This window comes from Microcaecilia unicolor, chromosome 5 (assembly GCF_901765095.1).
Source record: "Microcaecilia unicolor chromosome 5, aMicUni1.1, whole genome shotgun sequence".
NCBI classification, from domain to species: Eukaryota; Metazoa; Chordata; class Amphibia; order Gymnophiona; family Siphonopidae; genus Microcaecilia; species Microcaecilia unicolor.
The window spans coordinates 85,667,631-85,681,796 of NC_044035.1; the positions used below are offsets into that span (position 1 = coordinate 85,667,631).

The following is a 14,166-nucleotide window of genomic DNA, read 5'->3' on the forward strand; positions in this document are numbered from 1 at the left end:
GTTATATCTTTTTTGAGATACGGCGACCATAACTGAACACAATACTCAAGGTGAGGTCACACCATAGAGCAATACAGAGGCATTATAGTATTTTTGGTCTTATTTTCCATCCCTTTCCTAATAATTCCTAGCATCCTGTTTGCTTTTTTGATCACCACCGCACACTGAGCAGAAGACTTCAACATATTATCGAGAATGACACCTAGATCTTTTTCTTGAGTGTTCACCTCCAAGATGGACCGTAGCATCAGGTAACTATGATTCAGATTATTCTTTCCAATGTGCATCATTTTTCATTTGTCCACATTAAATGTCATCTGCCATTTGGATGCCCAGTCTTCCAATTTTATAAGGTCTTCCTGCAATTTTTCAAAGTCTGCATTTGTTTTAACAACCAGGAATAGATTTGTGTCATCTGCATATTTAATCACCTCACTTGTCATTCAGATTTCCATATCATTTATAAATATGGTAAATAACACTGGTCCCAGTACTGATCCCTGCGGCAATCCACTGTTCATCCTCCTCCATTGAGAGAAATGGCCATTAACTCTATCATCTGTTTTCTGTCCAATAACCAATTCCTAATCCGCATCAGAACATTGCTCCTATCAAATGACTCTAATTTTCTCAGGAGTCTCTCATGGGGAACTTTGTCAAAATCTTTATGAAAAATCTACATATACTACATCAACTGGCTCACCATTATCCACGTTTATTTACACCTTCAAAGAAATGAAGCAAATTGGTCAGGCAAGACTTCCCTTGGCTGAACCCATGCTGATTCTGTCCCATTAAACCATGTTTATTTGTGCGGTCCATAATTTTATTCTTTATAATAGTTTTCACTATTTTAGCCGGCTCTGATGTCAGGCTTACCAGTCTGTACTTTCCTGGTCTGTAATTTCCCAGATCACCCCTGGAACTCTTTTTAAAAATTGGCATTACATTAGCTTGACTGCTCTGTTTTTAACATGGCCCTGGTAAATGCCACTGCATTCTACATCTCATCAGTTTAGTATATCAGGCCTTAAAGTCATATGTGCCTCTGGTGTTTGAACTAGTAGGTTGCAGCAGGTTAATATTTCAGTGTTTAATACTGCTAAAAGGAAAGAATGGAAGTAAAACATGTAACTGAGAGCAAAATATTTTTATACAGAAAGGCGGTGGATTTATGGAACAGCCTCCTGGTGGAAGACTGCATCTGAACTGAAGACAGCATGGGACAAGCATGTGGGATCGCTCAGGAAGAGGAGGTGATAGTGGATGTTATGTTGGTCCTCTTTAAGTTGGTTCACAAGGTGTGGATGTAATTCTTCCATGTTCCTCATGATTACATCCCTTTGGGTTTGTATTATTCTTTTTTTCTTGTAGAAACTAAGAAACTAAGGGTTGGTGGAGGAGTGGCCTAGTGGTTAGGGTGGTGGACTTTGGTCCCGAGGAACTGAGCTTGACTCCCAGCACAGGCAGCTCCTTGTGACTCTGGGCAAGTCACTTAACCCTCCATTGCCTGCCACATTGAGCCTGCCATGAATGGGAAAGCGCAGGGTACAAATGTAACATAAATAAAATGTTGTGGATGGGTGCAGACTGGACTGGCCATTTGGCCTTTATCTGACATCATTTTTTATTTATTTGGATTTTGCTCACATCTTTTTCAGTAGTAGCTCAATGTTTCTATGTTTCTATCAGATGTAAGAGAGGTGGTTTGAAAACACTGTTTACTTTCAAGTAGACGGCACCTGCTTTAAACTTAACGCTGTCTCATGAGCGTGCAAAGATACTGTTTGTTTTGCAGTGTTCTGCCTCAGAACTTGGGTTTATGCCTGATGAGTATGAATGTGCAAGAAATAAACCTCTCCCAGTGGAAAGGAAGTTCTAGAACAAAAGCTGATAATATGAAGTGAATGGTCCTTCAAGCTACTATGCAGAAAAGAAACAGTTGCAGTGACCACGGACCCTGAAGTAGGACCCGAAACTCTGGCCACAGTTGGCTGTGGACAGCAACCAGACTGTATGACTGCAAAGGTAAGTTCCAAGAGTCTGAACACGTCATAGAATTGTAATTAAGAGTGATTTAGACTTAATATAGACTGAATAAATTATGAATTACTGGAGGTTTTTATGCCAGTGATGCGAGTGAGTACTCTGTAAATGTACGACAGTGTAAACTGCGAAGTTCGGAGTTACATCACGACACCTGAGGCTTTTCCTCCAGTTTAAAAAGATATCAAAACACACTATTTAAAGAAGAAAGGATTCTAGTATATGATTAGCTTGTACAGTATAAATATCCTTCATTGTGCTCTACTTTAGTTTCAAATATCAGGAATAGACAGTTATATACCCATCACAGTATGCAGCATAAAACCTATAGGCGAGGGAAAAACACCTTCCCCTAAGGGTAAAAATAAGTGGTTCCTGCACTCAATAATTAGTAGCAGCACCTCTCCTCCTCCTATAACTGTTGGGGATGTTACAAATAGGCGCCAATATTTCATAATCATTGCAGCAGTGGCGTAGCTAAGGGGGGCCACAGGGGCCTGGGCTCCCTCAAACTGGCTACGGGGCCCCCGGTGTGGCTGGTGGGGGTCCCCAGCCCCCGCCATCTAAAGCATTTGTCCCACACAGGTCTTACATTGCTGGCATCCTGTCCTGCTTTCAGCGCCATGCACACTCGTTGTAATGAAACTGAGCTTTCATTAAAATGAGCGTGCATGGTAAGAGAGTAAGAAGAGTTAGAAAGTAAGGTGACTAATTTAAAGAAAGTTGCACATGAGGTCAGAGAGAAGGTTAAATATTATCTCAACTAGGGTAGGAGTGGATAAACGTGTCCTGCTGCAGGATGTGCAGCCCGATTCACTCCTTGTGTGTGTGAGTGAAACTAGCAAGTTAGTTACTTCTTCTATTAAAGGCCTGGTTGAAGAGGCAGGCTTTCACCTGCTTCCTGAAGTAGAGATAGTCTTGTGTTAAGTGAAGCTTTTCAGGCAGGGCATTCTAGAGTGTGGGGGCCACTTTACCATTCATTTTGGAACCCCGGTATGCTAGTAGCCTAGTGGTTAGAGAAGCAGGCTAGGAACCAGAGAAGTCAAGGTAAAACTCCCGCTTCTCCCACCAATGCTCCTGCTCCGTGTCACTTTGCACAAGTCACTTCAGGGCCCTTTTACTAAGCCGCATAGGCACCTAGCGAACCCAACACGCACCAATTCGGAACTACCGCCCGGTTATTGCGTGGCCCGGGTGGTAATTTCATTTTTTACATGCATCCAGTACGCACAGCAGAAAATATATTTTATTTTCCGGCGCACAGCGCTAACCAGGCAATAATTGCCATTGTACATTCATTGATGATTACTGCCTGGTTAACATGTGAGACTTTACCACTAGGTGAATGGGTGGCGGTAAGGTCTCAGGCCCAAAATGGACGTGCACCAGTTTTCATTTTGCCGCACAGCCATTTTCGGCCAAATAAAAAGGCTTATTTTGCAGGCGCGCTTAAAAATGGACCTGCACGCGTCTATTACATGCGTCTACAACAGTGCAGGCCATTTTTTGGCACACCTTGGTAAAAGGACACCTTTACCCTTCATTGCCTCAGTTACAATTTAGGCTATAAATCCAGTCAGATGGGGAAATAACATGGGTACCTGTTTGTAACTTGCTTTGGAATCAGATTTGGAAAGGTGAGTAAATCCCAAATGCACTTTAAATATATGCTGATAGGTTGTGCTTCAACTCTCTCTTCACTTTTTTGCGGCTAAGGATCCTCTATTATGCTGTGCTTTCTTTAAGTCTTCTACCAATTAAGTCTCCATTACCCACTCCCTGCAGGAGGGTGTTCCTTAAATCTACCACCCTTGGGTCCAACATCTCTCCCTAAGCACTCTAGCACCCCTCTGCTCTGCCCACAGGAAGTTACATGGAAAGACTTTTAAAACAAATAGGAGGAAATATTTTTTCACACAGCAAATAGTTAAGCTCTGGAGCTCTCTGCCAGAGGATGTGGTAACAGCGGTTACCTTATCTGGTTTTAAAAAAGGTTTGGACAAATTCCTAGGGGAAAAGATTTGTAGTTTGGAATGTTGCCATGCTTTGGGTTTCTGCCAGGTACTTGTGACCTGGCTTGGCCACTGTTTGGAAAACAGGATACTAGGCTAGCTGGACCATTGGTCTGACCCAGTATGGCTACTCTTATGTTCTGACTACCTTGTACTTTTTGCCACTTTGAAATCATCATAGTAACATAGTAAATGACGGCAGATAAAGACCTGTACGGTCCATCCAGTCTGCCCAACAAGATAAACTCATTTTACATTGTATGTGATACTTTATATGTATACCCGAGTTTGATTTGTTATTGCCATTCTCAGGGCACAGACCGTAGAAGTCTGCCCAGCACTGTTCTTGTACTAAGTTCTGAAGCTAACATTGAAACCCCTTAAAATTTACACTCCAGCCCATCCATATCTATTCAGTTACAATCAAGGCATAGACCATAGAAGTCTGCCCAGCACCACTTTTGCTTCCCAATTACCGGTGTCGTCGCCACCTAATCTCCGCTAAGATTCCATGGATCCATTCCTTCTAAACAGGATTCCTTTGTGTTTATCCCACGCACGTTTGAATTCCATAACCATTTTCATCTCCACCACCTCCCGCGGAAGGGCATTCCACATATCCACCACCCTCTCTGTGAAAAAATACTTCCTGACATTACTCCTGAGTCTGCCCCCCTTCAACCTCAATTCATGTCCTCTAGTTCTACCGCCTTCCTGTCTCCGAAAAAGGTTTGTTTGCGGATTAACACCTTTCAAATATTTGAATGTCTGTATCATGTCACCCCTGTTTCTCCTTTCCTCCAAGGTATACTTGTTCAGGTCAGCAAGTCTCTCCTCATACGGTTTGCAACGCAAATCCCATACCATTTTCTTTGTACCACTTCCAGTCTTTTTATATCTTTAGCAAGATACGGCCTCCAAAACTGAACACAATACTCCTAGTGGGGCCTCACCAATGACTTGTAGAGGGGCATCAACACCTCCTTTCTTGTGCTGGTTATACCCCTCTCTATGCAGCCTAGCATCCTTCTGGCCACGGCCGTCTCCTTGTCACATTGTTTCTTCACCTTTATATCCTCAGACACCAACACCTCAAGGTCTTTCTCCTGAGTCGAGCTTACTAATCTCTCCCCATCCTATCCGTTATCTCTCTTTTGGGTTTCTGCACCCCAAGTGCATCACTCTACACTTCTTGGCATTAAATTTTAACTTAGCAATTACCTAAACCGGGAAAACACTCTCTCATATACCTGTGCAATATTATCAATCTATAATCCACAGTGGCAAAATTTATATATATCTTTTTCTATTTTCCCATGTAAACACCATTATTATTCCTCCCTCACCACACCAAATCAAATATCATCACCCAAAGTCTCTTTCTTGCATTGTGGACATAAGTATCTCAGATTCTCCCACCTACTGCATAATGCTCCCTCGAATTTCTACACCCCAAATGCACAACTATACAATTTTTAGTACTGACACTTAGCTTCCATGCTTAGTGATATGAAATTAGCCTAGGTAGCAGCAGAGTGAATGAATTGCATCCTGCTAGAAGGCTCTAAATTTCCTCCATATGCAACATTAGCAGATCGAATGGATGAGGCACAGTAGGGTTAATGTTTCAAGAGGCAAATAACATTTGGTCTGCCCACTATGTCTATGGGGAAAGGCTTAGGAAATCATACCCCTGAATTGCTTCTCATACTGTTTGCTCCCCTGGAGGTCTCCACTTTGTTGCAGATCTAAGTGCTGAATGAGAATTTACGGAGAAACCAGCAGATACAAATAAAGGAAAGCAAATATTTTCTGAGATATCTTTCTGATCATAGAAATACTTTTGTGATCAGCTCTCAAGTGGCATGACACCTTAATCGGCTGAGTGCAAGATACTTGTGTAATATCACACTCAACTGATGTATCCTATATTAAGTGAAGAGCCACGTTTAGAAAAGAATGGAAAAACAACTTGACATGAGCAGACTGGATGGACCGTTCAGGTCTTTATCTGCCATCATTTACTATGTTACAGTTCCTATGTCTTATCATGGCTGGGAAGTTACCATGTCGTGCAGCCGTTGGTACGTTCTCCTGCCCTGACACGGCCTTTGAACAGTTTTGTCCAGTCTTTGGTGAATAAGCTGGTGTGGGAGACATGTGCAGCGAAACGAGGTCTGGATGAGCTCCAGAGTTTTATTCTGAAAAAAGACCTGTGTCCTTAAGGGTCAATCTTTTCTCGTTGCCATGGCAATTAGTCCTGCTGGATGATGTATTAGAACTAGAGCAATGAATGGACACCAGTGTGGAAAATCCCTCTTCTGCTGAAGAATGTTAAGTGTACAGTTACAGGTTTTTCAGACCAAAATTGCTACAGATGGAACGTTCTGCTGAAAGCAGTTATTCACTCACAGCCACCCCCTCTGAGGAACACAGGGTGGGGGGAGGAGTATGAGTAAGAATATTGTTGCTTTCCCTAAGGCAGGGTTCCTAAGTATTAGACCTGTATCTGAACAAGCTACTGTCAGGGCTGCTGCCTCCCCCCCCCCCCCCATAAAAATTTTAATTTCAAGGCCCCTAGGCACTCCACTGAGATTTTGTTCAAGTTAACAGTCATGATCACCTCAATGCCACATCTCCCAGAACAATCCTGGGAAAATGTCATACATTTAAATATTAAAGTGCATTTAGTATATACCTAATGAGGGCAATTTCCAAAAGCCTTTTACCTGGGTAAATGGGCTGTTTAGAAATTTCCACTCTCTCTGTGCAGAAAAGTTCGGGCTGACCTGTACTTTGCTTTGACTGCCTCAGCTGTATGCTGCCCCCTCCATGCTGCTGCCCCGGGCTACTGTAACGTTAGGGCAATTCACTTCTCAAGTAAGAACCCTCACACTAGGATACAACATTATTTTTATCTCTCATAATACAGCCCCTGTGCCTGAATGAACCAACTAGCAAAGCATATCCTTCTGTGTTTAAACACCTCTTTGGTGGATTTGATTTCACAGTTAACATGATGAAGATACTAGTAAATAATTACATGTGCAAAGAAACGCATGCTGCTAAGATATTTAGCATTAGGCCATTCTCTGGTGAACCAATGCTACTCACCTTCATCACAAAGATATATTAACTCATATGTATCTGGCCTTTCATCTGCTGGGTGCAGGACTGGCTCTATCTGTAATAATGGCGACCTGGTTACTAAGAAAGCTTTTGCCTTATGTACTTCTTTACTGATTAATTACAGACAGTGAGGATGCATAGCTCATTTCTTAAATATTTGGAAGGTCTCTTGGCCACCAGTGGTACAGAAGGCCATAACTCTTCCATCCCCTCCTCCCTCCCTTATGAGTTTCTTACTCCATAACTGCAACAAGTTAGAGAACTGCTATAAAACATACACGTCAAACTAGCCAAGCAATGAATGAAGGGAAGACATTTCAGACCCTAAAGCAGACACGCGATCCACAGGATTAGAGGAGGGGAGGAAAGAGGAATAAATTAACACATTTTAGAAAAGAAAAGCCAAAACGAAACCCAAAAGAGGCGCTCTTCCAAAGTATTGAACCGTAAATCCTCCGCTGAACTGCTCCTGTGGCTTCCTGCCGCGCACATCTGGGGCGACGGGCAGCCGGGCACAGCTGGCCACAGCTGCTTTCCGGCGCAGCAAAGCCCGGTCTCTTCTTTGCTACCGCTGACAGTTAGCCTGGAGTTTTTCAGTCGAATCGGCTTGTTTTGCCGAGTCCAGTCTCTCGATTTCATATGTCAGATTTACCATAGGATCGACTGAAGAAGAGGTTTAAACCCCCTCTGCTCCCGATCCTATGGTAGGATATATCAACATTTTGGGAGAGCGCTTCTGTTTGGTTCTGTTTTCAGGACAGGGAAAGGTTCTGTCCAGGTGGAAGTTAGCCAAGCTCGGGTACCGTGCAGTGGTTCTTGCATTGAGAGTCAGACATGCTGCTGCTGCTGCTGCTGCTGCTTAAAGGGACGGACGGTGGTGCTGTGAGAGCTTGGAGCCTGTGTGTCTGCCGCTTGCCTCCTCCCAGCGCATATTAAAGGTTTCAGTCGAGAGAGACACGTAGCCAGGAGCTAGACCAGCCTCCGCTCTTGCCCCATCCACTCCCCCCCCCCCCCCGGCAGGCAGAGGAGGGGCCGGGGAGGGCAGGACCAGCCTGCGCGCGAGATCTGTCTTCTCCTGCCAGAATCCTTTCTCTTTCTCCCGGTGAATGAAAGTTGCAATGCCCGAGAGGTTTCCAGAGGTCACGAGTAGGGAGGGACAGGGCAAAGTCCGCCTGTCCAGTTCCAGGCTTTCTGCTTCGCACGCACTTGGTTTATTGAAAGAAGGGGATGGACACAGCGATCCTTCTACGGTTACTGCTGATATAGAGCTACAAAACGTGCCACAGAGTCTCTGCCCCGTGACGCTTGAGGACAAGTGCTGTGGCAATCAGGAGTCTTTGCCCTTTCCAGAAGTACCAGTCGGGGTGGGTGCATGGTAGGGATGGGAATACACTGCAGGTAGGACAGCTTTCAAATTCAAGTTCACTAGCCTGTGAACTGAAAAAGTGACCTGCATGCAAACCACCACCAATATGGACAATGTACTCAGGCTAGTTGACCAATGAACATAAGTGTTGTCATACCGGGACAGACAGAAAGCCCATTTATTTGTTACATCTGTATCCCACATTTTCTCACCTATTTGTAGGCTCAAGGTGGCTTACATAGTACGGGAGAGGCGTTTGCAGACATCCACATTAGGGCATCCTATAACGGAAGAGTTGTGTTATGTCCATTATGTACTTTAGTTTTGTTGTGTTGCAGAGATCAGGCATTTATGTTGGATCGGTAGGGTATGCCTTTTTAAACAGGTTAGTTTTTAGTGTTTTCCAGAAGTTTAGGTGATCTTACATAGTTTTCAAGGCTTTTGGTAATGCGTTCCACAGTTGTGTGTTTATGTAGGAAAAACTGGATGCCTAGGTTGATTTGTATTTGAGTCCTTTGCAACTTGGGTAGTGCAGGTTTAGGTACCTTGGTGTTGATTCGGATGTGTTTCTAGTTGGTAGGTCAATCAAGTCTGTCATGTATCCTGGGGCTTCTCCGTAGATGATTTTGTAAACTAGAGTGCAGATTTTGAAAACAATGCGTTCTTTGATCAGGAGCCAGTGTAGTTTTTTGCGGAGGGGTTTTGCGCTTTCAAATCACGTTTTTCCGAAGATAAGCCTAGCTGCCATGTTTTGAGCGGTCTGAAGTTTCTTTAAGGTTTGTTCTTTACATCCCGCATAAATTCCATTACAGTAGTCTACATGGCTTAGTACCATTGATTGTACCAGGTTGCGAAATGTTTCCCTCGGGATGAGTTGCTTCACACGTTTGAGCTTCCACATTGAGTGGAACATTTTCTTTGTCGTGGATATCACTTGGCTCTCTAGTGTGAAGTTGCGGTCCATTGTAACGCGAGGATTTTCAGGCTGTCTGAGATAGGGAGGGTGTAATCTGGGGTGTTGATGATTGTGGGGTTGTCCGCGTTGTTTTGGGATGAGAGGATGAGACAGTGTGTTTTTTCCTTGTTGAGTTTTAGTTGAAATGCATTAGCCCAAGAGTCCATGATGTTTAAGCTGAGCTTGATTTCGTTGGTGATTTCTGTCAGGTTAGATTTGAAAGGGATGTATATTGTGACATTGTCTGCATAGATGAAAGGGTTAAAGCTTTGGTTGGATAAGGACTTGGCTAGTGGGGTCATCATTAGGTTGAAGAGGATCGGTGATAGCGGTGATCCTTGTGGTACTCCACAGTCTGCTTTCCACCGTGATGATATGTAAGAGTTTGATTTTACTTGATATGTTTTTGTGGTTAGGAAACCCTTGATCCAGCTAAGTATGTTTCCACCGATCCCGAACTTATCTAGTAGTCTTATTAATATGTTATGGTTTACCATGTCGAATGCACTAGACATGTCGAATTGGAGGAGGAGGATGTTTTTGCCTATTGCTATTTCCTGCTTGAATTTGGCTAGAAGAATGAGTAGTACTGTTTCCGTGTTGTGGAGGGGGCGAAAACCTGACTGTGATTCGTGTAATATTGAGAATTTATTTATATAATCTGTAAGTTGTTTGGCTACCATGCTTTCCATCAGTTTGACTAACAATGGGATGGATGCTACTGGATGGTAGTTAGTGATTTCATTTGGTTTTTTTTCTTGGTGTCTTTTGGTATCGGGGTGAGTAGGATGTTGCCATTTTCCTTAGGGAAGAGACCTTGCTGAAGCATGTAATTTAGGTGGGTTGTGAGGTCTGCTATGAAGCAGTCAGGGGCGGATTTCATTAGGTAGTTGGGGCAGGTATCTAGTTTGCAGTGAGTGTTGGAGAACCTGCTGATCGCCTGTGTTATTGTATTGATGGTAAGTGGGTAAAGTTGGTTCGGTCTGCCAGTATTCTCCAGTGGTTGGGTCCAGCTCATTAAGGAAGTTTTAAATGTCAGTGTTGTCATGAGGTAGCGTGTTGCGTAGGTTTACAATTTTTTCGTTGAAATACTTAGCAAGTTTATCTGCAGATGGGATGTCTGTATGTGTTGTAGTGACCTAGTTGGTGTCTAGGAGTTTGTTCACAAGTTGGTATAATTTCTTCGTGTCTTTGTAATCTGTCCCTATTTTAGTTTTATAGTATGATCTCTTGGTCTGTCTTATTGCGTATTTGCATTTTCTTTGTGATTGTTTCCATGTGTTGAGTGTGTGTTTGTTTTTTGTTTTTTCCATGCTCGTTCGAGTTTCCTGTCCATCAAGCCCAGTATCCATATCCTGTTTCCAAGAGTGGCCTATCCAAGTCATAAGTACCAAGCAAGATCCCCCCAAAAAAGTAAAACAGATTTTATGTGCCTATCCCAGAAAAAAGCAGTGAATTTTCTGAAGTCCATCTTAATAACAGTTTAGGCACATTTCTTTTAGGAAATTATACAAACTTTTTAAAACCCTACTAAGCTAACTGCTTTTACCACATTCTCTGGCAACAAATTCCAGAGTTTAATTACACTTTTAAGTGAAGAAATATTTTCTACAGTTTGTTATACATTTACTACTTAGTAGCTTCATTGCGTGCTCTCTAGTCCTAGTATTTTTGGAAAGAGTAAACAAGCGATTCATGTCTACCCGTTCCACTCCAGTCAATATTTTATAGACCTCTATCATATCTCACCTCAGCCATCTCTTCTCCAAGCTGAAGATCCCTAGTCGCTTTATCCTTTCCTCATAGGGAAGTCATCCCAACCCTTTATCATTTTTGTCGCCTTTCTCTGTGCCTTTTCTAGCTCCGCTATATCTTTTTTGAGATGTGTGACTAGAATTGCACACAGTATTTGAGGTGCGGAATCAGATGCACCATGGAGTGTTACAAAGACATAATAACAGTCTCATTTTTGTTTTCCATTCCTTTCCTAATAATTCCTAACATTCTATTTGCTTTCTTAGCTGCAACCGCACACTGAGTAGAGGGTTTCAAAGTGTCATCAACAATGACACCTAGATTCTTTTCCTGGGCGGTGACCCCTATTGTGAAACCTTGCATCATATAGCTATAGTTTGGGGTCCTCTTTCCCATAAGAACATAAGAGTAGCCATACTGGGTCAGTATCCTGTTTTCCAAACAGTGGCTAAGCCAGGTCACAAGTACCTGTCAGAAACCCAAACCGTGGCAACACTCCACACTACAAATCCCAGGGCAAACAGTTGCTTCCCATGTCTGTCTGAATAGCAGACTATTTATTTATTTTATTTATTTATTGCATTTGTCTCCCACATTTTTCCACCTTTTTGCAGGTTCAATGTGGCTTACAATGTATCGATCTTGATGGAAATAGCTTAGAGTATAGACAATTACTATTACATACAATCACTATTACTATAGACTTTCCTCCAGGAATTTGTCCAAACCTTTTTTAAGCCCAGATACGTTAACCGCTGTTACCACCTCCTCCGGCAGAGTTCCAGAGCTTAACTATTCATTGAGTGAAAAAATATTTCCTTTTATTTGTTTTTATAGTATTTCTATGTAACTTCCTCGAGTGTTCCCTAGTCTTTGTACTTTTGGAATGAATAAAAAATTGATTTACTTCTACTCATTCTACACCACTCAGGATTTTGTAGACCTCAATCATATCTCCCCTCATCTGTCTTTTTTCCAAGCTGAAGAGCCCTAACCTCTTTAGCCTTTCCTCATAAGAGAGGAGTTCCATCCCCTTTATCATTTTAGTCGCTCTTCTTTGAACCTTTTCTAATTCCTGTATAACATGGCAACCAGAACTGAAAACAATGCTCAAGGTGCGGATGCACCATGGAGTGATACAAAGGCATTATAGTATTTTCGGTCTTATTCACCATCCCTTTCCTAATAATTCCTAGCATCCTGTTTGCTTTTTTGGTCGCTGCCGCACACTGAGCAGAAGATTTCAGCATATTATCTACAACACCCAGATCCTTTTCTATTCATGATTCCGCATTGCTATCTGTGTCATGTGGAATGTTTATTTTATTTGACTCAATTCCCTCTTTAACATATGCATCATTTTGCACTTGCTCACATTAAACATCATTTACTATTTGGATGCCCAGTCTTGTAAGGGCCTCTTGCAATTTTTCACAATCCTCTTGAGATTTAACAACTCTGAATAACGTTGTGTCAACAGAAAATTTAATTACCTCACTAGTTATTCCCATCTTCATTAATATTCTCAATGATGAAGGGTAGATAGGGGTCTGTGAATGGACCGCTGCTTTTTAACATATTTATAAATGATCTAAAAAGCAGACCCCTGGGGTATCCCACTATCTACCCTTCAACATTGAGAACACTGATCATTTAAACCTACTCTCTGTTTTCTATCTTTTAACCAGTTTTTATTTCACAATAGGACATTACCTCCTATCCCATGACTTTCTAATTTCCTCAGGAATCTTTCATGAGATACTTTGTCAAATGCCTTTCGAAAATCCAGATATACACTATCAACCGGCTCACCTTTATACACATATTTATTCACCCCTTCAAAGAAATGTAGTAGATTGGTGAGGCAAGATTCCCTTGACTAAATTCATGTTAGCTCTGTCTCATTAATCTATGCTTATGTATATGCTCTGTAATCTTGTTCATTATAATAGACTCAACCATTCTGACCATCACATGATGCTCACCGTTCTATAATTTCCAGGATCACCTCTTGAATCCTTTTTAAAAATTGGTGTTACATTGGCCACCCTCCAATCTTCCAGTACCATGCTTGATTTTAAAGGTAAAATACATATTACTAACAATAGCTCTGCAAGTTCATTTTTCAATTCTACCAGTACTGATGTATACCATCTAGTCCAGGCGATTTGCTACTCTTCAATTTGTCAAATTGCTCCATTACATCTTCTCAGTTTACAGAGATTTATTTCAGTTTCTCTAACTCATCAACATTGATTAACATTTTTGGCACTGGTATCTCTCCCACATTCTTCCTCAGTGAAGACCGAAGCAAGGAATTCATGTAGGGACTCTTTTACTAAGTCGCGGTAAAAAGTGGCCTGTGCTAGTTTTGGTGTGTGAAATTGGCGTGTGCTGGGCCACTTTTTACCATGACGGGAAAAAGGCTTTTTTAAAAATGGGGCAATAAATGGCCCTGTGCTAATATTAAAATTAGCGTGCAGCTAGTTACTGCCTGAGCCCTTACTGCCACCAATTTAGAAGGCAGTAAGGGCTCACGCACTAACGCCACAGTTGCTGATCTGCTGTTAGTAATTTGTAACCTGTCTTTAAAATTGTCCATACTGCCTGAAGATTGGAGCGTGGCCAATGTGGCGCTGATTTTTAAAAAGGGTGATTCAGGAAATTACAGAGCGGTAAGCCTGATGTCGGTGCAGGGCAAAATAGTGGAAAATATTATAAAGACCAAAATTACAGAACACATAGACAAACACAGTTTAATGGGACAGAATCAGCATAGGTTCAGCCAAGGGAAGTCTTTGCCTTACCAATTTGCTTCATTTCTTTGAAGGCGTGAATAAACATGTGGATAAAGATGAGCCGGTTGATGTGGTGTATCTAGATTTTCAGAAAGCTTTTGATAA

General features: G+C 42.2%; 1 protein-coding gene across 2 annotated transcripts in view; it reads right to left on the bottom strand.

Annotated features, from left to right (window-relative positions):
* PAPSS2 (3'-phosphoadenosine 5'-phosphosulfate synthase 2) overlaps positions 1-8,128 on the bottom strand; it is a 112,500-nt gene extending 104,372 nt beyond the window's left edge. For both annotated transcript variants that reach the window (XM_030203080.1, XM_030203079.1), the window contains exon 1: positions 7,991-8,128. In XM_030203080.1, the coding sequence (XP_030058940.1) occupies positions 7,991-8,023 (33 nt within the window). In that variant the 5' untranslated portion in view covers positions 8,024-8,128. The remainder of the gene's footprint in view (positions 1-7,990) is intronic.
* Positions 8,129-14,166: the final 6,038 nt, after the last annotated feature.